Source organism: Mizuhopecten yessoensis, unplaced genomic scaffold, assembly GCF_002113885.1.
Source record: "Mizuhopecten yessoensis strain PY_sf001 unplaced genomic scaffold, ASM211388v2 scaffold10479, whole genome shotgun sequence".
Lineage (NCBI taxonomy): Eukaryota > Metazoa > Mollusca > Bivalvia > Pectinida > Pectinidae > Mizuhopecten > Mizuhopecten yessoensis.
Window position 1 is genome coordinate 1,363,946 of NW_018408567.1, and position 24,276 is coordinate 1,388,221.

Genomic DNA, 24,276 nt, shown 5'->3' on the forward strand with positions numbered 1-24,276 from the left:
GGTAACACAACACAGAAAATAGGCATTATACAACAAACAAGCGAAACACACAAACGCCCAGCCAGCTCGACACCGTGTTAGTAACAAAAGTATCTCAACTTCATTTGATTAGCATTTGTTTTCGTTAATTTTGAAAGCGTGTAAAATTGCATCATTTGTTATCGAGCTTTACTGAAAAATAAATTTGGAGGTGTGATGCTCTTTTTGTTAGTAACAGGATCATTTAGAACAGAAATCAGTTTTGAATCTTTGAAGTTTTAGTGTTAAATGGAATTGTTTTGCAGGTGCACAAGCACAGAGATGGGTTTTTTCTTTCAAATAAAAAAATTCGGGTAACATGATGTCAAGCTTCTTGTGATCGGGCATAAAAGGAGCATGCATTTTATCTGGCTCCACACTAAGACTATAAAACAGTAAGAAAGAGGGGGACACTCTATACACCATAGTTTCCTGTGTCTTGAACGATAAAATAGAGAAGCTAAACACTTCTAAGACATCATACAATGTACATGCATTTTGCATGCTAAGAAAGTTTTCAACATGTCAATCATGCTCGGTTCTATTTTTAAAACAGAAATCTGAAGAAATAAAAAAAAATATTGAAAGTAATTATCCGAGGAGAATGAAACAAATTGTAACAACTGTACATTAACCGGTGTGTTGTAACTTTTTTCCAAAACTATATATCTGTATCGGGAAGTGAGATGATGTACCAAACACTACATTACATTAATGTACAGTGATTTTTATCTGCTGAATGAAAAAATACCAGTTTAATACAGATACAGATTTTTCCTCGATATCACAAAATGTTGTCTTTTTCTACAGCACTAGATACAGTATATATATATACTACCCTAAATGTGTAAACTAGCAAAAATAAGTCATACAGATTACAAATGGTTTCACACAAAACACATACAAATTAGGTCACACCTTCAATACATTCCGTATAATGTAATAAAAAAAAGACATCCTAAATTTGTGTCATCTATCCTCTTAAATTTGCTCTTTAAAAATTCTCAAGGAAAACTAAACTTTCTGCTAAACCTATCAAACACTCAATGATAACAATCAGCTTCTTCAATTTGCTTAAAAAACATTTTGATCAAAGATGGTTTTGTGAAATTTCCTGATATTTTGGACAAACCCAGGTATTTTCAGATTCCAACCAAACTTCTCAGACGGACAGACAGACAGACGGACGCAGCGCAAACCTATAGGTTGATTTTTGACAATTTTGATCTGTGTGACTTTCTATGTGGATCAAAATCATTAACGTGAACAAACATGATAGCCCTTCATCCCAGCAAGCTACAAAGTAAATATTATGACCCTAACCTTATGGTGAATCAGAAGATAAATTTGTTTTAACAAAATGTTTGATGGCAGATGCCAGACGACAGATATTGCACCGTGGCATAGCTCACAGAAAGACTCATTGTTATTTTGATTAGACTCATTGTTATTTTGATTAGACTCATTGTTATTTTGATTATATTTATAACACAAATTGAGAATGCCTTTAGGATTATCTGATGAATAGCCACAAGCTGTAAGAGATCGTTACTGAAGCTGAACAGAACAACAGTTAACATCGCCTCAACACCACACATGGCCAACATGAAAGTATCGCCCAAGTTGGCCTCTCACCTCATTCCTCGCAAACTTTTGTCGTATTTCATTCACGTTATCCTGAATCTTAAAGCTCACTAAGTCGTAGCAAATTTCATCTAGAATGAAGACATGTAGCCAAAATGTAAATGACAAATGTGGAACCAATCAATTTTGATTAAACCCTTTCATCCCTATGTAACTTTAGTAGACTCTACCATGCATTGATTTGGATGAGTCCATTATTGTCTACAGTGGTGAAAGGGTTAAAGCTGTATCCTTCAGTAGTCGGTGCCCAAAGATGGTAAGATTGTACGAAGGAGTGGGAATGTTCAAAGTCAAAAACAGGTAAGAATGTCAAAAGAAATTAAAATTTCCGAAGGAGGTAAGGATATTAAAACTACTTAATATTTCTGAATGAATATCTCTTGTCACCTATAAACTGTCACAGACTACGTTACCTAACGTATGATCTTTTCTTTCATTTTTATCTCATGATTTTGTATGCCTTTTTATCTACTATATTTTTAACCGTCACTGTAAGAATACAACTATTCATGTGTTGTAAAGTGCCTTAGAGTAATTTTACAAATTATATAGGGCGCTATTGAAATGTGGTATAATATTATTATTTTTATTATACCCGTCGTTTTTTGTTTTGTTCCAAATTTAGTTACTAGTGCTATCGAACCTTCCTTTATCAATGTTAACTTTTGCAGATCAATTGTTGGGACCAAACCATTCTAGAGTAACTTAGTTTTAACCTTAGATGAGCTGTTAGAATATGATGATAATTAAGGCAGCCTAAATGAAGACGTGTACCTTTAGGGAGGTTGTAAATTTATTTAAAAACAAATAATCTCGTGATACCTGTGACATTAACATATATATAAAGTCCGTGCAATAAATGAGTGCTTTCTGATTCGTTAGAAAAACACAAAAGTGTGTGGTCTTGCTTTTATCACATACCTTCCGTTTCTGTTAGATCGATACAAAGATTTTATAAACTTCGATATTTTTTTGCAAATACTGGGAACTTTTCAGTTCGCCATGACAAGGGGATTCCCATAAAAAAGTAGTTCCGGCTTGTAGGTAAATACAACATTCCGTATTGAACATGTGCAATACAGAACGTTGTATTTCATGGTCTGAAAATTGCTTGTATTACTATAACAAGATTCAACAGGTATGTGATAAATTACTGTACATCATGGGCCTGTTCTTTTATGCAGAACAACCGGTTTATCTGTGTAGCATTTTTGGGTATTAATCCTGGTGTACCTGTTAAGGATTATGTAGGCCTTGCAAGCCTTTGTCAAGACTCGCTTAAAAACAGCATCAGATTACTAGGTCTGACCTTATTTCATAAACGAACAACCCTAGTCTGACCGGTTCTATCGTTTGGATCGCGATAAACAAAGTGGCCTGTATGTCATTTTTTTCATGCGAACACTTCAGAAATATTCTCTCCTGTTTTCATTGGTACAGATATCAATTTTAATCCTGAATGGGACAAAAATAAACCAAAGTCCCTTCGCTATCACAAGCACACTTCTTCAACGATAATGCAGAATCTCTTAATATCCCAACCTAGTACATGAAGTGTATTTTAAATAATTTCAACAAAATGGATGAATGATTTTCTAATTCTATTATATGTTTTTTTTTGGCATGTACGTGTACTACCTGAAATAGCTAAATATGATAACTTTACCGGAGGTCTTGGGTTCAAATCTCACCAATCCACCATCTACATCAATTAAACATTCCATCAAGATATTTTTTATTTAATAATTCAGTAATCCAATAATCTTCAGAGCTTTGATTGCCACATTAATATGTTAAGACATAAAATAAATGTTATTCTATTGTAATTGTACATGTAATATGATAAGTTTGATTTTGTGACATAAACCTGTTGCCTGTTAATATCTTAGGTAGGTATGTCTGCAAGAATGCAACTTTCATTATGCTGTTGTGATTCTTGTTGAGTCGGTAATAAATACAGTAAAATTGATACATCTTCTTTGTATAGTAAATACACAATATTTGAAAAAAAAAATACTGATCCCCCATTCAATATGTTGGCAATAAATATGGTAAAATGTTTGGTTATACCGTAATCCTAAGACTTTGATGTTCCCGACACTTACCATACTCGGCCAGTTCCATGAGTAATGTAGCTATACTCTCCACCACCTCAGCGTTGTCTTTGTGGAGTTCATAAGCACTCATGACCTTGGGAATGCCTGAAATGTGACCTCCGCCTGTCGCTTCATTTGTCAATACTCTGTAGGCACTTTCCTCTGTAAAGAATTCCACATCGGGTAAGTTAACCATACATAAAAACATATTTCTTTTTTTTCCTGCAATAAGCTCATCCCTTACCACGAGTTAAAGTTAAAGTGTTTGCCCTACAGGGCTACTAGCAGGATATTTACGGTAATAGTTTAATTACCCCAAAAAGAACACGTTTTTTCTCCTTGAGAAAACCTCCATGGTTTTTAAATCAAGAATGTGTATATAATACTTAAAATACAATAATGTCTATGTAAGGGGAAGGTCATTCTGACAATTCAACAATTGATTTGTCACCACTGTATCTCTACCATAGTTATAGTGCTTCATATATAGTCAAGTTAAAAGATCTAATGTTGAAATTATACTTCCATAATATGATTTAGATTGACAGACAGTTACTCACCATCAGGTTCCACCAGACTGGCCAGGGCCATACAGGCATTCTTCACAACCTTTGGATTCTTGGTATGTGTGTCTATAGCGCTGATCAGGAGGCCCACACAGTCAAGATCACCAACATACTCAAAGTTCTCATCTGTAACATAAGGTCAAGGTCACCTACATACTCAAAGTTATCATCTATAAAACAAGGTCAAGGTCAACAATATACTCAAAGTTCTCATCCGTAACATAAGGTCAAGGTCACCTACATACTCAAAGTTCTCATCTGTAACCTAAGGTCAAGGTCACCTGCATATTCAAAGTTCTCATCTGTAATACAAGTTAAGGTCAAGGTCACCAATATACTCAAAGTTCTCATCTGTATAACAAGGTCAAGGTCACCAACATACTCAATGTTCTCATTGATAACACATAAGAACTGAATTTCTCACTTTATGTGCAGGGACATCTTTATGTATTTAAATATGGTTAAGACAATGAAGATTCTTGTTAAAATTTAATTTATCAAGAACTTTGTGAAAAAATTCCACAATACTATATGCACCATTTTGGACAATTTACACTGACACTAGTTTGACAAGTGTGTGGTACTGACCATTTAGTGTTGTGGAGAGCAGTGCAGCACACGCTGCCTCCGCTACATCAGGAGAGTTCATATGTGTCTTCAGGGCATTACACACCAGCTCAAGTCCCTTCTCCGACGTCACAATCTTCACATTGTTTTCTTTGAAATGAAACAGATGATAGTATAGACACTACAGAGCTTTGAGGGGGGGGGGGGGAGATTTTCTTGAAAACACATATTTAAACACATTTACACTGCTAATTGTGAATTTTTATGTATTCATTTAATATTTCATTATTTCATTCTCGTTTGAAATAATAAACTAAAATGAAAGTATTTACATTAAGTACTTTATTCAAGAGATGAACAATTCACAGGCCCGATTATTAGACAAACCAGCTCTTATGGATGCATTTTCTGAAGAATAGAGCTTAAAACAATCTTGTACGATATTTGATTAATGGCCACGGGATGAGTGTGATTGCAGGGGTCTCCAACTTCTAGTGGGAAGGTATGATACTTCTAGATTTAACTGTCATTTAATTGCCATATCCCTCACTGCACTCAAATTGTTTCAACCTTGTTTCTTTTTCAACTGGAATTTATGTATTTTCAAGTTTATCTGAAGACATTTTTCATGTTCACAACAACCCTGGTCTAACATTGTTGTCTGCATGAATTGATTTAATAATAACGCATTTTATCAAGAGTAACAACAAATATACAGTAATGAGACCTACCAATGACAGAAAGACTCCATAATGCATGGCAACACGTGGCACAGAGCTCCGGGTTGTTAGGGAACCTCCTCATGGCATCAAGGATATGGTTAACTCCACCTAGGAAACCGATGGCCTCAGCAGCTTCACCTGCAGGGGTGATAACTCTTGTTTAACTTTCCTTGGTTTACAGGGTTTTGTTTATTTTCATTGTTGACATACTTATTTGATTTTGCATTGTAAGTTTCTGGTATTTTTTTGATAGAATCATAAAACAAAACCATAATATTATAGAAACATCATTGCCAAAATGATTACATTAGCAACTGCTTAACTAACCATTGTGTAATACCCTAGATATTTTGTTAGGGAGATTATTCTCCCACTGGTTGGGAAATAGAGATTTTGGTAGAGATATTATTCTCCCACTGGTTGGGAAATAGAGATTTTGGTAGGGAGATTATTCTCTCACTGGTAGGGAAATAGAGATTTAGGTAGGGAGATTATTCTTCCACTGGTAGGGAAATAGAGATTTTTGTAGGGAGATTATTCTCCCACTGGTTGGGAAATAGAGATTTTGGTAGAGATATTATTCTCTCACTTGTTGGGAAATAGAGATTTTGGTAGGGAGATTATTCTCCCACTGGTTGGGAAATAGAGATTTTGGTCGAGATATTATTCTCCCACTGGTTGGGAAATAGAGATTTTGGAAGGGAGATTACTCTCCCACTGGTAGGGAAATAGAGATTTTGGTAAGGAGATTACTCTCCTACTGGTTGGGAAATAGATATTTTGGTTGGGAGATTTTTCTCCCACTGGTTGGGAAATAGAGATTTTGGAAGGGAGTTTACCCTTCCACTGTTGGGAAATGGAGATTTTGGTATGGAGATTACTCTCCCACTGGTTGGGAAATAGATATTTTGGTAGGGAGTTTACCCTTCCATTCGTTGGGAAATGGAGTTTTTGGTAGTGAGATTTTCAATGCAAACACTCTTTTACTAGAATCAGCATGCAATGTTTGCTTTTACATGTACATTGAACAAAACCCCTAAATGAAGACTTGTGAATGTAATATTACCCTTGATCCAATGCTTAAAAGCAGAAATCCATTTATTGGTGTATTGAGACACATTTTCAACAAGTTAAGAACTTCTAACATCACAAACAATTGTAGGGAGATTCTGATTTTTCAGAGAGAGCTTAAGTTATCGAAGGTAAAATATAGGAATGCTCCCTTCGAAATAAAGACACATCACTTGAAATTATAAGTAGATATTTAGATAGAGGTACAATTGATAACATACTGTTACAAGCCAGAGCCATGAGGGATGCTGCTGCAACCTGCTGGACTTCAGCACTAGAACTATGTTCCTGAAAAAACAAAGAAATTTGTGAATGTATTTCCCCTACTGTGATGTACACATCTATGTAGTAATTTAATTATGTCTGAACAGCATCAACCAATAAAAGATATGGCAGAATTGGGAAAGTTCCTGAAACTCATTATATTACACCCATTTCAAATTTAGTAGTTCAAAAGAAGTATTAAGTTAATAAATAAATGAAGCTGTCGTTCTGAAGAATTTTAACAATTCCTTCCAAAATATTAAACACTCTATGCCTTTCAACAATTGATCAATACATGTACACAAAATACATATTGCAATTTCCATGTCAATTAGGATTGTTGTCTAATATTGTGGATCTAAATACAGACCTGAAAATGTCTAAAATCCTGAAATCAAAGGACATTAAATCCCCCTACTCAATTGTACAGTGTGACCTACCTCCATAACTCTAGGGAATATACTGATTACATCTGATGAGAATATGGCATCACCTGGCTTATCTGAAACCAACAAGGACAGAATTCCACTACATGTACTGTGATATTCAATGAATACTACATCGATGTCATGTACATAGTACCAACCATTACTTTTCTTTATTTCAATACAAAATATTCAAATTTTCTCCATTTCATATCACTTATGATATTTAATAACATTGCATGCCAATGCTGCTATACAACTTTACGGTATTCCTATATAGAGATGTACAATTCCACTAGCCCTGGCCTGTACCTGGGGCTAGTAGATTTTATGTTGGGGCAAGTGAACATTTTCATTATTTACTTTGAAAATAAAGGTCAGACTAGGATTTTATTCAAAATCTGCCTCCTTAAGCTGCTACTAAAATATAAAATTGTACACCCCTAATAGTGCCTATGAATGCCATGATTCAATTGTTGATTTACCTGGGTAATCATTGTTTCCTGTTTGGATGTTTACTGTTATTCCATTTTGATCAACAATAACTAATAAGCGCAGGAAATTGTACCATTGTTAAAAAAAATACTCACACCAAAAGAATTATATCGAAAAATGGTAAATATAAGCATTAAACCCGATTCAGTTGTCACTCACATATGAATGAAACCCAACTATAAGCTTTTAAACCTTTCACCGGATCAAACTTGGACAGGGATGCAATTTAAGGTCTGTGACCGGATAGCAACATAACATTAGAACTATAATATCAATGACTTAAAACTGTACAATTGAAACCATTATGCAAGACACAAATAATACTAAAATAATGCATATATATTTTTGTTACGATTAATAAAAACCACTGATTGAACTTTGACACCACTGTTCTATTTAGTGTACGGGGGATAAAAAGAAAACTACACAGGAGTTTTGTTAACAGCCTACAGGCTTACAGCGTAGCCGAATCGACATAGATTTGAATGGATAACTCGTACACATTTTACACTTTTGTGTACATACCCTTCACTGGTCATTTGTCTGATGAAGGTGACAGAGTACATACCGTACTAGTCATCGAAACGTCACATATAAACACTCACTGGTTGTGCTACATGAATCTTTTCACAATACACAGGATCTTGATATAATTCTTGGCAACACTTAATTGTAAAGTATAATTTAACCTTAAAAATCATATCTAGAAAATTGTGGAGTCTTCAAGTGTAACTGAATCTGAAATTTTTCACATCTATAAGTTATTATTTGAACAAAACAAAGAAAAAAAAAAAAAAGAAAAAAAAATCATAAATAAATTTGTGTACTAAATGATTATTCAGTGATTGAGCACTGGTGCAAATATGGCAATAATGATCTACGAATTAAGAAAATAAAAGTACTGTAGGATTTTTTATGATATATAGAGAAACGTGTGAGATAATGGACAAGAGTGCAATATCAGTCAACTACATAGAAAGTGCTTTTAGATACTGCAGAACCTTACAAACAACACATAGTTTTGTTTGTAAAAAAAAAATCCTTATTTGTGCTTATGATTTAACCATTTTCACAGCATTTAAAAAATTGGCAAAGAAAAAAGTGCTCAGGTAGATCTTTGGCAGGAAACTCTAATCTACAACTCCAGCTTGTCAGAGCTAAGGGTCGAGCGAACCAGATTCTGGTATACATATACTAGGTATGCCAATATCTACATAAAAAAAAAACTACACAGGATTTTTTTAACAGCCTACAGGCTTACAGCGTAGCCGAATCAACATAGATTTGAATGGATAACTCATACATATTTTACACTTTTGTATACATACGCTTGACTGGTCATTTGTCCGATGAAGGTGACAGAGTACATACCGTAATAGTCATTGAAATGTCACATATAAACACTTATTGGTTGTGCTTCATGAATCTTTTCACAATACACAGGAGCTTGATATAGTCTTGGCAACACTTAAAATTGTAAAGTATAATTTAACCTTAAAAATCGTATCTAGAAAATTGTGTGGTCTTCAAGTGTATCGTTGGGTTTTCAAAAATGGACTGAATGGTACACAAGAAAATCCATGGATTCCTGTTAGTAAGATATAATGTGGTTAAGATAATGTCTAAAGTGTAACTAACTACCATTACCATGTTAAGACTTACCAGGTAAATAAACCCTTCTCTTAACATCATGACGAGTGATAAAAATATCTGTCAAAATTCAACACAGCTACTGTGATCAATGTAAAGTCTCATTTGATTTAAATGTTTGTACACACTTTTTTATATTTTATTTTAATAATACTTAAAATTCTACTTTTAAAAATTCAAAAAATTTGGTTACAATTAAGTACTTAACGGAAGGTAGCATTCATTGACATTTTATTTGAACGATCAACAACATTAGAGTTTCATATCTTAAGCACTAGCCTGTACAAATTTTTATTGATTCTATTATAGCCCGACAAATATTTTCAAAACTTAATATAATCACTTTTCCTTAGTCCTGACAGAAAAAATCCTAGCCCTGTGGGTGGGCATAGTAGAATTATACACAATCACCCTTGTACTGACAACAACAACAACAGTGATATACACACAGTTTTGACAACAGTGAGATCAACATTTTACTGACAACACCATCTAAAACTAAAGTTGTTGCATCGATTACATACCTGAGCTTCCAGTCACAAGTAGGCGATTAAAAATGCTGCATCCCGTGATCTGAATATTTTCCTGCGGTAGGTTGTTACGCATGGCGACACTGATGAGGCGTTTACCGGTGGCATCAACTTGTAATGTCTCCGACTCCTTACACATCTCCAGGATTGTGGACAGCGACTCAAGCACCTGTTCCTCAAAATCTATGTTGGTAGCCAGATGTTCTAGTACTTTGATCAGACCTCCTTCCTTTGGTACTATACCTGCAATAGAGTCGAACCTGCTCATGGAACCACCTCCATTAAGAAAATACCTGTGGTAAGAGGCCACTTTCAGTGATCCCCATTACAGTGATTTCATTGTGAATTAAACCTTTATGAACCCTTTCACGAACCCATTATCTCATAAAGATCAACTTTGAGACAACGGTTTTCTCCGACAGACTTTTTAAATTCTTCTTATCTACAGAATGTAAAAGTTAAACATGTCTTACCGTATATTAACATATTTTATTTTAATATTTTATGAAGATCATCGGTTATGCAAACTTGCATCAGTGTATTGTGAAAACATTGTATGTTACTGGGGTTTATTTATAATAGAGAGATTCAATCCCCAAAACACGCTTCATAAAGAGATTTGTCATCAGGAGGCCTAGGAAGCACACAGGGATTCATTGGTGAAAAGGTTAAGAATGAAACAACCTGCATTTAAAAGACCACTTTTTGGACCTCCAAAGGTTGGTCTCTTAAGACAGGTTGGATTACATTGAAACTGGAACTGGACTGTTTCAACTATACACAACATCCTAAAGACATTGTTAGGTACAAAGTTACATTTTCGTTTTCCCATTCATTCCAAAATAATCTATAGATCTTACGATTTTCTTTACGGGCTGATTTTTGTCGTTTCCTCTTCTCCAGCTGCGAAGCATCTGTCATCTCCACACAAACCTTCACATATTTATTGTTCTTCTTCAGGTCTCTGTTGAGTTTAAAAATAATATTTATTTCCGAGTCAACAAATTTGGGGAAAAGAAGCAACCTTACGTAGACTAACAGAAATTTGTTTTTTAACACAGAAAACAATTATCAAGTGTACTTTTTAGGTAGTCAATTTGATAAACTAGCTCTTCATCAAAGCATTTTTTTATGTTATTTCTAGAGTAAGCTAAAACAGGAACTGTATAATTTCACCAGCATTTGATTTAGTTTCATTAAACATCTGTAGATACATACGAAGCAGAAGGTCTGTCTTTCCTCTTTAGCATCAAACGGATAAGACTGATCAGTTCTCCGGAGTAATGCTGAAAACATAAAAAAAAAACCATATAAATTACAAATATGAAAAAAAAGTGTCACATTCAACTTTATAAGATAGGATGTATAATAATAATAATAAAAAAAGTTTTTTGATGGATGATACCATAGTCTGAATTGTTCATTTACATACTTGAAAACCTTTTGAAATTTCCAAGGGGGAGATTCTGCATGCTCAAAAATAAAACATAAATAAAATGTGTGTATATTATCCCTAGAGACAAAATAACTCGTTAAAATGACATATTTTGAGCTGTTATTTCAGGTGAAATCATTAGATCTTAGAATATAGGAAAGGTTTAGCAAACTCACTGGTTGAAAATGCTAAATTTAAGGGTCCAAAATTGTGAGACTCCCTCCTAAATAGGGAGAGTTGGCAGGACCATGTATGCATTTAATAATACAACAAGGTACTGGTAGTATTACCATTTGAGACGGACTACATTTTAGCTAGTATATGTCCATGTATGTAGTTAATACTAATAATCATAAGACTATGTACATATATTTCTGGAGTGGAGGTACAACTCAGTGGGACAGAGTTATGGGCGATGTCTGTGATATTATAACGAGACTAAGTGTTGTGTGGGTAATTTCTGAACTTATGTAATTCATTCAGTCAGACAATGCTTTGTGTAATGTCTGTGTAATGCATTCATAAACATACTTTACCCAATGGCTGTGTTTTAGCATCAAAATAGACAAAACAAATTCAAGCAACCACAATTTTTTTTATTTTTTCCCCAATCTCATAGCATATTCCTATGTGTTGCCAATAAGTTTAATCACTTGCTAGGGACTCCACTTTTGAAAAGACAAACACTAACATTGATCTTTCAGAGTAATTTTCAGGGAACATCAAACAAATACATTCAGTATAATGTGACCAGGTGGAAATATTGCGCTGGATGCCTTGGGCATGGTATTTCAGTGAAATAGCACTATAAAGGCGGCATCAGAGCCACGCTATCACAAGGTGGCAATTACACCAACATAACACATACAGGCATGCACAACACTAGGGACATCACAATATATTGGAAAACAGGTATATCGCAAAACACTGGTATATCGTATCGTACCACAAAACAGAGATGAAATATTACTGTATCGCAATATTTTTTTAAAAGCTTATTTTCATGTATCTCATTCTGCTTGGTGTTTTAACTTTGCAAATTACTACAAATTCTAACAGATATGCCAATAATCATAAAACAGGCTTTTAATAGTGGTGGGAATTAGCTCAAATTTTGTAATCGATGGTTGGTTTGACAAAAATCTTAAATCTATGTGATCCATATTATATCTGATTAAGTTTGATAACATTCTGACAACAACTTATCATAAAATCGAGCACATCTTTCCTTTGACAATATATCGGGATACGTATCGCAATATATTCATTCTGTATTGCAAGATATCGTGATACACTCTTGGCGTATTGTGACACATCTACACAACACACATGGAGGCATGTCCTTAAATGACCTTAGCTGTTAATAGGACGTAAAATAAAATAAAACCAAACCAAACCACTCAAAGAAACTTAAGTATACAACGCTACCGAACATCAATGAATCAATCAGTATAACAGACACTTACATTAGCCACATCCTCAAACACCTGCTCCAACACAAAGGCATCCTCCTTGGCCTCCTTCATCTTTTCGATGACCTGTTTCTCATCGTAAAATGTTGATGTTGTAAGCTCAAACAGGATACAGCCAAGTGACCAGATGTCAGTTACAGGAGTGAAGCCTGTATCCTCCAACTCTGGTGCCAGGTAGTTAGCACTGCCTGAAAGGGACAGTAGACAGTGAGTTACAATAGATAAATTAAAGAGACACTAGACATCGAGTCACAATAGACAGGGAGTTACAATAGATAAATGAAATTGACAGCAGATAGTGAGTCACAATAGACAGTGAGTCAAAATAGATAAATGAAATAGCAGATAGTTAGTCACAATAGACACATGTAATAGCAAATAGACAGTGAGTCAAAATAGATAAATGAAATGGATAGCAGAGTGTGAACCCATAGAGTGAGTCAAAATAGATAAATGAAATGGATAGCAGAGTGTGAACCCATAGAGTGAGTCAATATAGGTAAATGAAATGGATAGCAGAGTGTGAACCCATAGAGTGAGTCAAAATAGATAAATGAAATGGATAGCAGAGTGTGAACCCAGACAGTGAGTCAAAATAGATAAATGAAATGGATAGCAGATAGAGAATCACAAAAGTTGAATGAAAAAGCTTATTGAAAGTGAGTCAAAATAGATAAATGAAATGGATAGCAGATAGAGAATCACAAAAGTTGAATGAAAAAGCTTATTGACAGTGAGTCAAAATAGATAAATGAAATTGACAGCAGATAGTGAGTCACAATAGACAGTGAGTCAAAATAGATAAATGAAATGGATAGCAGAGGGTGAACCCATAGAGTGAGTCAAAATAGATAAATGAAATGGATAGCAAAGTGTGAACCCATAGAGAGTGAGTCAAAATAGATAAATGAAATGGATAGCAAAGTGTGAACCCATAGAGAGTGAGTCAAAATAGATAAATGAAATAGATAGCAGAGTGTGAACCCATAGAGAGTGAGTCAAAATAGGTAAATGAAATGGATAGCAGAGTGTGAACCCATAGAGTGAGTCACAATAGATAAATGAAATGGATAGCAGAGTGTGAACCCAGACAGTGAGTCAAAATAGATAAATGAAATGGATAGCAGATAGAGAATCACAAAAGTTGAATGAAAAAGCTTATTGACAGTGAGTCAAAATAGATAAATGAAATTGACAGCAGATAGTGAGTCACAATAGACAGTGAGTCAAAATAGATAAATGAAATGGATAGCAGATAGAGAATCACAAAAGTTGAATGAAAAAGCTTATTGACAGGGAGTCAAAATATATAAATGAAATGGATAGCAGATAGAGAATCACAAAAGTTGAATGAAAAAGCTTATTGACAGTGAGTCAAAATAGATAAATGAAATTGACAGCAGATAGTGAGTCACAATAGACAGTGAGTCAAAATAGATAAATGAAATGGATAGCAAAGTGTGAACCCATAGAGAGTGAGTCAAAATAGATAAATGAAATGGATAGCAGATTGTGAACCAATAGAGAGTGAGTCAAAATAGATAAATGAAATGGATAGCAGAGTGTGAACCCATAGAGAGTGAGTCAGAAAAGACGAATAAAAAAGGACATGCAAATGAATTAAAGAGTGAGCATCAATCACAGTATATTTTTTAAAACAGCAATGAAATAAGAGATTAAGGTTAAACAAGTATGAAAGACTTGTATAAGGATGTACTGACTGAGGGTAGCTCTGGTGCAGGTACGAGTGTCTCCCATCACTGTAGCTACGGAGAAATCGCCCAGCTTTAAACTACCTTCCTCTTGCAGGTAAAGGTTATTAGGTCGTAAATCTCTGTAAAAGTGCAACATCAGTGTGTAAATCCACAAATAGTAAAAGTCAAACAAAGCTAATGTATTTAACTCATTCACCCATGAAATTTCATAATGAACTATTCCAACCTTTGAATTGGAAGAGTTCAAATGTGTCTTCAGGGGTGAACGAGTTAAGATGAACCTTTTTTTTTTTATATAAAATACAGCAATTATTTCAACAAATCATAAACTTCTCATTGGTATATATCTATAGAATGTTCATTTTGACTTTCTTTATACATAATGTATTTAAGACATATAAACATGATTAAAAAAACATTATACAGAGTTGAACCTATTCATGCTGCTGACTTCACAAGAGAGGAAGTCCATTAATTTACATACATTTCGTATTGGTGTCCAATAAGGAGCTGGCTGATTGCTACCCATACTTTTAGTGTTCAAACTTAATGGTAGACCCATAGACGATCACAGTGAAAAACACTGTTGTTCTATGAACCACTTACTTTATATACCAAAATTTCTACAAAGTTGTTTCCTATGGTGTGCATGATTCAATGATAAGTATAGCAGTGTAATACAAATTCCTCTGTGAAATGAACTTGTCTCCCTTTAATATTACACATATTTCATTATTTCATGTTATTGAACACTAAATAAAATATATAAATAATTTTATCATTGTCAAAATTTCAGTAGGTCTATAAGAAATGTAGATCTTACAGACCTATCGTCTATGGTATGTAGAACCTAAATTCTAAAACTGTACTTTAGAAGTTTTGGCCAGCCATGGCCAAGGGATCGTATATTGCCATATAATTACCTGTGAATGATTCCTTTTTGATGAACATATATCAAACCTTCGATCACCTGGCCAACCCAGTTCTTTATTTTCTGAAAACAGTCACAAGTTAACAAATGAATGAGCCCATTACATGTTTCCCATAATAACATTTTTACATGATAATCTAGGTATCAACTCTAGATTTTTTAAAAAAACATGTAACTTATGTATCTTTGTCTCAATTGATTTTAATCATCAAGTTTTAATCATCACCAATAAAAGATATTATTTTCGTCCAAATAAGATTGATATACATAAATTCACTCTATCCCGGATTCCAATATGACTAAAATCAGCTTTTAATATCCATCATGATACTTTGTTATTCAATCTGAGGATACACTATCATGCAGTGGTCATGGGCTTGTGACCTTTCATGTAATACATTGATGCTATGTGTTTTCAAATAATGACAGCCTCTCACTGATTTGCTGCAGCTAAAGTCCCTAGAATGCAGCCCCTGAAACAGCATCCTCCAATCCCAATATGCAGAAAATTGCAGTAAATCAGAATTTGGTTTTAACCCTTTGACCCCTATGTACCTTTAATAAACTCTTCCATGCTTTGATCTGGACGAGTCCATTATGGTCTACAGAGGTGAAAGGGTTAACCAGATAGAAGAAATAGCAGCCTTTACCTCCTCTGGTATGACATCTTTGCTCTCCCTGTGTTTCTGCATAATGGTGCCAAGATTACCATGGGGGAAGTAATCCATGACTATAGTCATGAAAACTGAAGAATTCTATAGAAAAAAAAATACAATATCATATTATATATAAATTAATGATAGAACTATTATTAAAGGTGTTATTGGGTAGAATATCTGCATAATTTTAAATGGTGAATTTGAAAAGTACCATGTTTTTAAGGATTCCTATTCCACTGTGGTTTTCCCTTAACATTCCCTTAACTTTCATCTGCATATAACTGTAGCAGAGTTGAACAAAGACACTTCTGTTGTCCAGGTAGCTAGATCGGTTAAAGCAATAGTATATATTAATCTTAAGTCCTGGGTTGGAATCCCAGTCTGACCCTGCCAATTTTTGTTTACACTCAAAACACTGTAGTTTATTACATTTTGTTTATGTCTGCTTTATTAATGCTCATAAAAGTCCCATAAGGTAATAGTTTTCTTTTCAGAAATGATTTACCAAAGCTATAGTCATGCCAAAAAACAATTCCCAACACTTCGTTTGCAGTTTTTGGCAGTGTTACAGGATCTTTAAGAGTGTATTAAAATTTTGTAATAGAAAGGCATAAAAATAAAATATTCCATATCAATTCAACTGGATAAATATATGCATTAGGGATGCAAATATTAATTTTTCTAAGATATACTCTAAAATATACATCTTTGGTATTCTTCTGTTGCCTCTCTTGTCTCTTGTGTAAAGGCTATCTAGTTGGACCTTACCTCCTTTTCCCACATGATGAAGAACTCGTTGTAGCCGGAGACATAGGGATGCTCCAAGCTCAGCAGGTCCTGAGACTGACAACAACAAAGCTATAGTATTAGTTTAAGAACTATCAATGGAACAGTGAACACGTTAAGAGAAAGCATTGGTATTTTTGTAACTAGATAAGATGAATTCTAGCTGTATTTCTTGCCTTTAGAGTTCAAGATCATAATTGCAATAAAGGATTGATGTACAACAACTATTTTTTTCTGTGGTTATATATATATATATTTTGTTGTTGTAGATAAGCAAAAAATTTCTATTTATGAATTATACATGTCTATAGATGCAGTGTTTTTGTTACCTCAATTTTACAACAGCCTGTTTCTTTATGAATTGGGAAAATATAGCACTATTTTCTCGGTTTTTGGATATTTTGGGAAAATAGGACTTTTTTAGCTAGGGGAAACAGCCTGTATTTGGCAGTAAAACTGAGCAAAAAAATCACTGAAATGTATTACATCTCAAAAGGGAAGGTAGAATTCAGGGAGTGTAATGTCTAAATTTGTTTGTTCATACTAATAATTGTCAAAAAGTTTTAGATACAATTATTTATCATCAAAATAAATTACAATGGATACAGTTTGTATATATTTTGCATATATTTTAAGTGTTACCTCTCTAAATGCCTTGTTTGCCTCACTCTCATCAAAGCATTCCACCTGCAAATAAATCATAATAATATGATTAAATGATGCTACACTCGGCAGACGTGGTGATCTGGTGGCTGTTCTGTTTTAAAAAAGCCTTAGTGTGAGACATCTCTCTCCCAATCATGATGATGTATACACACACTTTGAGCACATATGACTTGTTCTGTCATTGCTGCTACATGACGACCCGCTGTGGCCAAGTGGTTAAGGCGTTTGACATTCTACTACCACTGGATCGCAGGTTCGAAACCTACATTATTATTAGGCGCAGTCGCCAGGTAACTGGCCGTAGGTTGGTGGTTTTTCCCCAGGAACAGGGGGGGCATGTGGGGAAGATTGAGGAAAATGGTGAAAATACATGATTTTTGAAGAAAATTCTCAGACTAGGGGGGTTTCCTGAAGCCCCAAAAAAACCTCTGGATCCGCCACTGGATGTTAACATTACAAACAAACAAAAGCCTGTGACAATTTAAACAATTCATATTGTTTATCATTTACAGGCCTCCTCCATCTTGACTTCAGAAATACTATGTTCTTTTTATTAGTGGACTAACTTTTAGACCACCAGTCCAGGTTGTTGTACCAAAAGATATTATTATCACGGTTGACCTAAATTTTCACTTGGATGATATATCTACAGGTCCTGTACACTCTGCCGATGGAGCTATATAGCTGTAAAGACCTATAATAGCTCTATTGACCTATCTGAAATAGGTCTTTTGAGCTATTTTCGAGTGATTTTCTTTTTTAAGGAAAACGGATCAAAGTCGCATTTAAAAGAAGATTGTATCATTAGATTTATAACAAAAGACATTAAATATAAGTATTCTTTTTAAAAAATAATGATGTAAAGAAATCGGAAATTTTACATTTATGAAAAATGAAAATAAACATCTACTGATGTATGCTTTTTGTAGTCAACATTACCATTAACCTTATTGTTTTATGCGACTTTGCTTTAATTTAATGAAATTTGAAATCTGAGAAAATATAGCTCAATACAGCTATAATTTATAGGTGTATATAGCTATATATGTCTTTATAGCTATATAGCTCAATCGGCAGAGTGTACTGGACCTGATCTAATGTTGTTGCTTGTCAATTATTTTGTCTACTTGATTCCCGGGGTCTGATACAACATGTGACAGAAGCTACACACCCATGGCCACACAATTTTGTCATTAAAAGGGATTATGATAGAAAGGTGACATCATCCTACCAAAATGGTCTTCTAAAAAAGACTTATCCATCAGTGTTTACTTTCTGAATTAAATCAGCTGATAAAGCTGGTACCGTTAGACAGTCCGTATATATATGTTCCTTGCGTAGTAATTTGGTGCTTGCTGTCGGGCGCCGAGAGGAAGGGCGGGGGGAGGCATTCGTATGGACGCATGGACTCATTCAAATTCACGTAACGTAGTATACATTTTTTATTTGCGTGTTGAAATCTATTTAAACTATATTTGAAGATATCATCGTGTATTTTTTAATGCGTATGCGGGTTAATTTCTACTGCAGTTCAACAAAATATCTGCGATCTGGCATGAAGGGTTTTTCTGTGGCCTCGTTCGCAATGTTTACCTTTTTGAGGACATAAGATTTGCCAGTGTCCTTTTTTTCGGCGAGAAAAATTGTCGCCTGGGCGCCTTGACCCAGCTGTTGCACAATCTGAAATTAATCAAAGAAATCATTTATTATCAAATATGTCCTGGCAATATTCAAATACAATTACTCAGGTCAGCACCGAGAGAAATCTGTTATCAATATACCGGATGCGAGAAACCATACCTTGTAGTTCTCCATGTTCTTGACAACATGAAGCCTTCGCAATGCGCATGCGTGTTGTCTCTCACGTCATAGCGCGCCAAATTTTATAAAGACAATATATTAATGGCTAGACTTCGTGGGGATTTTCAACTGAGACGCGGAGGCCTATCTAACTAACTGTAGTTACTGTTGCTTGTCATAAGCAGTAAATCTAAAAGTACTCGATGAGTGATTGCCCTGTTAGTATACCTAATATACCACAATCAAGTTGTGTAGAAAGACAGGACGAGTTGTGTTGTTAGTAATTGTATATGCCTCTTGAAGTGCTTTTCTTAATCTTCTAAGTAATAGATACATAATGTGCACGAGTGATATATCCGATACGTCACGAGTGTTAATTATGTATCTGTTTTATCCAATGACCGGCGGAGCTATATAGCTGATCAGGATATGTCAAGTAATCACTTTGATATTTTCCCGCCACTTTCTGACCCATCCCATTTCCTGCCACAGCATTTCATGATGGCGGATCAGGCATGGTATGACGTCCCCGGAGTTTATATGATATTTACACAAGAGTTGTCAACAGACTGTTGGAGAGGGTCCATTTTACATGAGACCCCTTGCCGGTAGGAAATTTGGAACACAGCCGACTGGAGTAAATAAACTGAATGCAATTGTGGAAAACATGTGTAAGGAAGCAGGATTCGAGGGGAAGTTTTTAAATCACTACGGAAAGAGAACATGCGCCACATCTCTTTACCAAGCCGGTAAGTCTGAAATTAAAGTGTTTTTAAACATAATTGTGAATCACGAAAATATTAGCCTGTGTATATGTTTTTTCATAATCTGTAAAATAGAATACATGTTCTTTTTCGTATATGAAAATAACTTTCGATGTCCATAAATAACATAAATCCTAAAAAATTCATTAACACGATATTTGAAGTTAAATTACAGACGCGTTATTTATTTTGTTTATATATTCTCCTATTTATGATTAGGTATTTACTTTTTCCGCAACGCATGTGTATATTTTTTTTATAAATACAATGTAGTGATGAAACCATTTTTTTTTTATATTTTTTTTTAATTTGACTTGAATGTTATACGCATTGACATTAACCTAAACCTTACACGATAAAAATGTCCATTTATTTTCTACTTTCATTGGGTTTTGATGAACAGTTGATTATGGAAAGGACTGGACATCGCAGTACCGCTGTCCGTGCCTACAAGAGACCGTCCGAGGCGCAACAGGTGGAAATAAGCCGGACATTAGAGTGTGGGAAAAGTGCGATCAAGAAGGTCAAGACCGAAACACAAGAAAACAAAAATAGTGTAACGTAGCGTGAAAAATATAATACCAACACATTATTGGTGCTTGATAGAGAAATGCTGTTGTTTACACTTACGGTGTCTAAATTTAATTAAATTTGTTTGCAATGTTTTTCGCGTCTTTGTTGATTTGTCGCGCCCACTTTAAAATGGGCACCGCCTCCAGACTGTGGCATGGACCAATCAGAAAAGCCATGTGATATTTCAGATATCACATATGTGATATCTGAAATACCACACGGTATGCAATATATCGTCGAGAAAAGATCAAAGAAAAACCGAGGCGTCATTGGATAATTTTCAATGAGGGTAATTTTGAACGGGCTAACAAAGAATCATATGAACTTTCTTGGTCCTCATAGATAAACCGAAGTGCCCTTCCTTGATTTTTTTCATTTTTTATTTGTGTTTATTTCCCCACATAAATGCCAAACTAGGGGACAGTATTCAAAATTTTACATGATAACAGATAAGTAAATACTTGGCTTTCCAAGTCTATTAAAATGTCCTTTTTAGAACATTTTGTTGTCTAGATGTTTTTGCAGATATTAGAAATGTGTGTGTTAAATTTAAGTTGGAACTCAATGGTTACACATAGAAGTTAAACTTCCTGCTCACATTTAATACGATTAGGTCCTATTATTATTTCAAAAGTTATATTTTTTGTGCTGTTTTTTTTTTACCGATAGCCATGGCCTGAAATTGTCCGGAAACCATTTTACAAGTGTGTTACACTCTGATTGAAGTGATTTAACCACGATTTCTAGTGACATGACCGTCATGGAGAGAAAGTTATAATCTGCGTAGTCATAGAGTGTACAGTCTGTTTGATGAAGTAAAAAATATCATTTATAAAAATATTGAAGAGGAGTGGACCGAGGATGGAGCCCTGGGCACTTCCTTATACAGAATCAGGAAGATGCTTGTTTTTGAAACTAAGTTGACACATGGTATTCCATTTTCCAAATAATTTGTAATGATATTAAGAGCACTATTAATAACCTTATATGATTTAAGTTTTATTAAAAGAAGATCATGTGGCAGTTAATAGAAATCTTTAGTAAGGTCCATTAGAATATAGCCTTCATATTTGTTTTGATCCAATGCCTTTTTCCAATTTTCACTTATTTTTGATAGAACAGTCTGGCATCCATACCCAGAACGAAATGCAGACAAAAATGGATGAAATTGAGAGCTTAACAAATCGAGAGTAATGAGTTTAAGGCTTTCTTAAAAAAATCGATATAACGGGTCTGTGATTCCTTTTATCTAGTGTACTGTCTTGTGAAGTGGGATGACCTGAGCAATTTTTAATTGGTCTTGAAAAGTCCCTGTGCTGATAGATTGATTTATCAATGATGTAATGCACCCAGGAACAACTAGTCGGGTCAATTTAAGCAGTTTAGGTGAAATGTTGTCAAAACCAGTAGCCTTTTTAATTAATTCCAATTTTGTTAATTTTTTTATGTATAAAAACCTCTTCAACAGGTCTGAAACACATTAGTGACATTCTGTGTTGTTAGTTATTGCCTGAATACTACGGTGATATGTATTCATGGTGTTATTCTCTTGACTAATGTGCTTGGCTCATTTCACTGACTTTAATCATTTATCATTTTACGCTGGTCTTCAATAACTATGTCTTTCAGATTTTAACATCCTTTTATTAGTAGTTAAGAATGGTTTTATAGTTGTCCGAAAGTCACTGTTTTTGGGTCTTCCACAGTGCATCTTTCAATAAAATACTGTTTTATAGATTGTTTCCTAATTTTGTTTACCAGATTTCTCTGGTTTCCTATAAGATTCCCAGTTCTGTCTAGACCTATCTCTTTTATATCTGTTGTGCAACATTCTCCTTTTATAAATTGCTTTCCTCAAATTTCTTTTCATATATGGTGCTTGTTTCTGTAATGGTTTGTGTTTTTTCACCAGGAGCATATTTTTCGACAATGTTCCTAAAAGTCTCTAAAAATGTCCGTAAGCTGTGTTAATATCATCTACATCCATGATATTTTCAAAATCTGTGTTATCTATCAATAGATATGACTTAACAGCCTCTGAAGAAAATGGTTACTGATTCAAATTGATTTTAGATGCGAATCAATCATACGAAAAGCTAAAACGAAGCCAATATAAAATCTACACCCCTTCTGAATCTGAACTTGTGAAAAAAAAACGGCTTTAGGATTCCTTCATTTTGATTGCGTCTTTCTAGCTTTTCTTTTATACCTTTTACTTTTCATAGCTAGATTGTCTGAGATGAATTCCTTCAAAACCTTTTAATGTCTATTTCATAACTCGGACACCCGTGTTGTTTACTTGTAATAATGGCCTCTTTGCAATAAAACTTGTTGAAAACTCAGGAAGTAATTTTAAACACCCATATAACACAAATTCCGAGAATTCGATTTATACCGTGTATGTAGCACTATAACCCAAAACTTAAAAAACGATTAAAGACATGCTTTACTTTTGAACTTACAATACTATATAACTATCTATGGTGGAAATAACGAAATAACGAAGTGCCACAGATAAGCCACCATAACTATCAGCTCGTTTTTTTTTTACCTTTGGACCTACAATACTACTTGAATTATCAGCTCGTTACAAAACATGACGCCATTGATTTCATGATCGTTTTCTTCCCTTTTCCCAGTACCAACATACCAGACTGTCCTGTTCCTGGAGTTAACATGTCACAGATGATTCGCTAATCCAAAGCCTATTTTCAATATCAATTGTATCAGGGTTATCTGGACAACTGCGTCTTGATATTAGTTTAGTTGTTGTCCCTCTCCCGAGCAATAAATACCATCAGATGCACAGGGGGCAAGAACATACACCACATTGCACCTTTGTAGATATGATAAACTGTAATACGTATCCTATGACAAAATGTCTCCTTTATTATAATACGTTAATTGTATCTAACACCTTATGTATCATATTCTATAATATTTATGCTCTATTATATGCCGTATAATATAAAGGCACAATGATTGGTCTCGGGTAAAAAAAAAACAACACCTGATCAATCGCCAGGCGGATACCTGTCCTTTGAAGATTAAAGAGGAGCGACACTCGACTTCAAAGCCTGTCAATTTTTACCGTTATGCGACCGCGAGATTCTTTTGATGTACAAAACAAAGAACGAACTAGACTTCTAGTCTCATCAACAAGGTGGCGCACACTGAGCCTTCCATTTCGCTATGACATGTTACAGGGGTGCACAGAGCGTAAGTCAGACTAACCCCCTGGGGTATCGAGGATGACTACACTATAAAATGTACCCGATATTATATAGTACATGAAAATGTATTCTTACTTCAATACAGTTTTGATAGATATTGTACTCCTGTAATAAACAACAATACCGTCATTCTTTAATATAGAAACATTTTAATTACAAATATTGGTTTGGACAAAATGAAATTATATACAAAA

The 24,276-nt window shown here is 34.5% G+C and overlaps 1 protein-coding gene across 3 annotated transcripts in view; it reads right to left on the reverse strand.

The window, feature by feature from the left end:
* The window catches only part of LOC110460792 (serine/threonine kinase-like domain-containing protein STKLD1), a 22,478-nt gene extending 2,932 nt beyond the window's left edge, over window positions 1-19,546 (reverse strand). Inside the window, exons 1-19 of one of the 3 annotated variants that reach the window (XM_021513945.1) lie at window positions 19,513-19,546; window positions 19,306-19,392; window positions 17,689-17,733; window positions 17,029-17,103; window positions 16,252-16,356; window positions 15,594-15,664; window positions 14,677-14,789; window positions 12,950-13,143; window positions 11,267-11,334; window positions 10,909-11,012; window positions 10,043-10,291; window positions 9,531-9,578; window positions 7,389-7,450; window positions 6,906-6,972; window positions 5,623-5,751; window positions 4,913-5,041; window positions 4,319-4,450; window positions 3,768-3,920; window positions 1,654-1,733 (exon numbers count right to left, since the gene is read on the reverse strand). In XM_021513945.1, coding sequence (XP_021369620.1) covers window positions 1,654-1,733; window positions 3,768-3,920; window positions 4,319-4,450; window positions 4,913-5,041; window positions 5,623-5,751; window positions 6,906-6,972; window positions 7,389-7,450; window positions 9,531-9,578; window positions 10,043-10,291; window positions 10,909-11,012; window positions 11,267-11,334; window positions 12,950-13,143; window positions 14,677-14,789; window positions 15,594-15,664; window positions 16,252-16,356; window positions 17,029-17,103; window positions 17,689-17,733; window positions 19,306-19,392; window positions 19,513-19,527 — 1,926 coding nt within the window. In that variant the 5' untranslated portion in view covers window positions 19,528-19,546. The remainder of the gene's footprint in view (window positions 1-1,653; window positions 1,734-3,767; window positions 3,921-4,318; window positions 4,451-4,912; window positions 5,042-5,622; window positions 5,752-6,905; window positions 6,973-7,388; window positions 7,451-9,530; window positions 9,579-10,042; window positions 10,292-10,908; window positions 11,013-11,266; window positions 11,335-12,949; window positions 13,144-14,676; window positions 14,790-15,593; window positions 15,665-16,251; window positions 16,357-17,028; window positions 17,104-17,688; window positions 17,734-19,305; window positions 19,393-19,512) is intronic. The other 2 variants (XM_021513944.1, XM_021513946.1) reach the window with 2 other exon arrangements.
* Window positions 19,547-24,276: the final 4,730 nt, after the last annotated feature.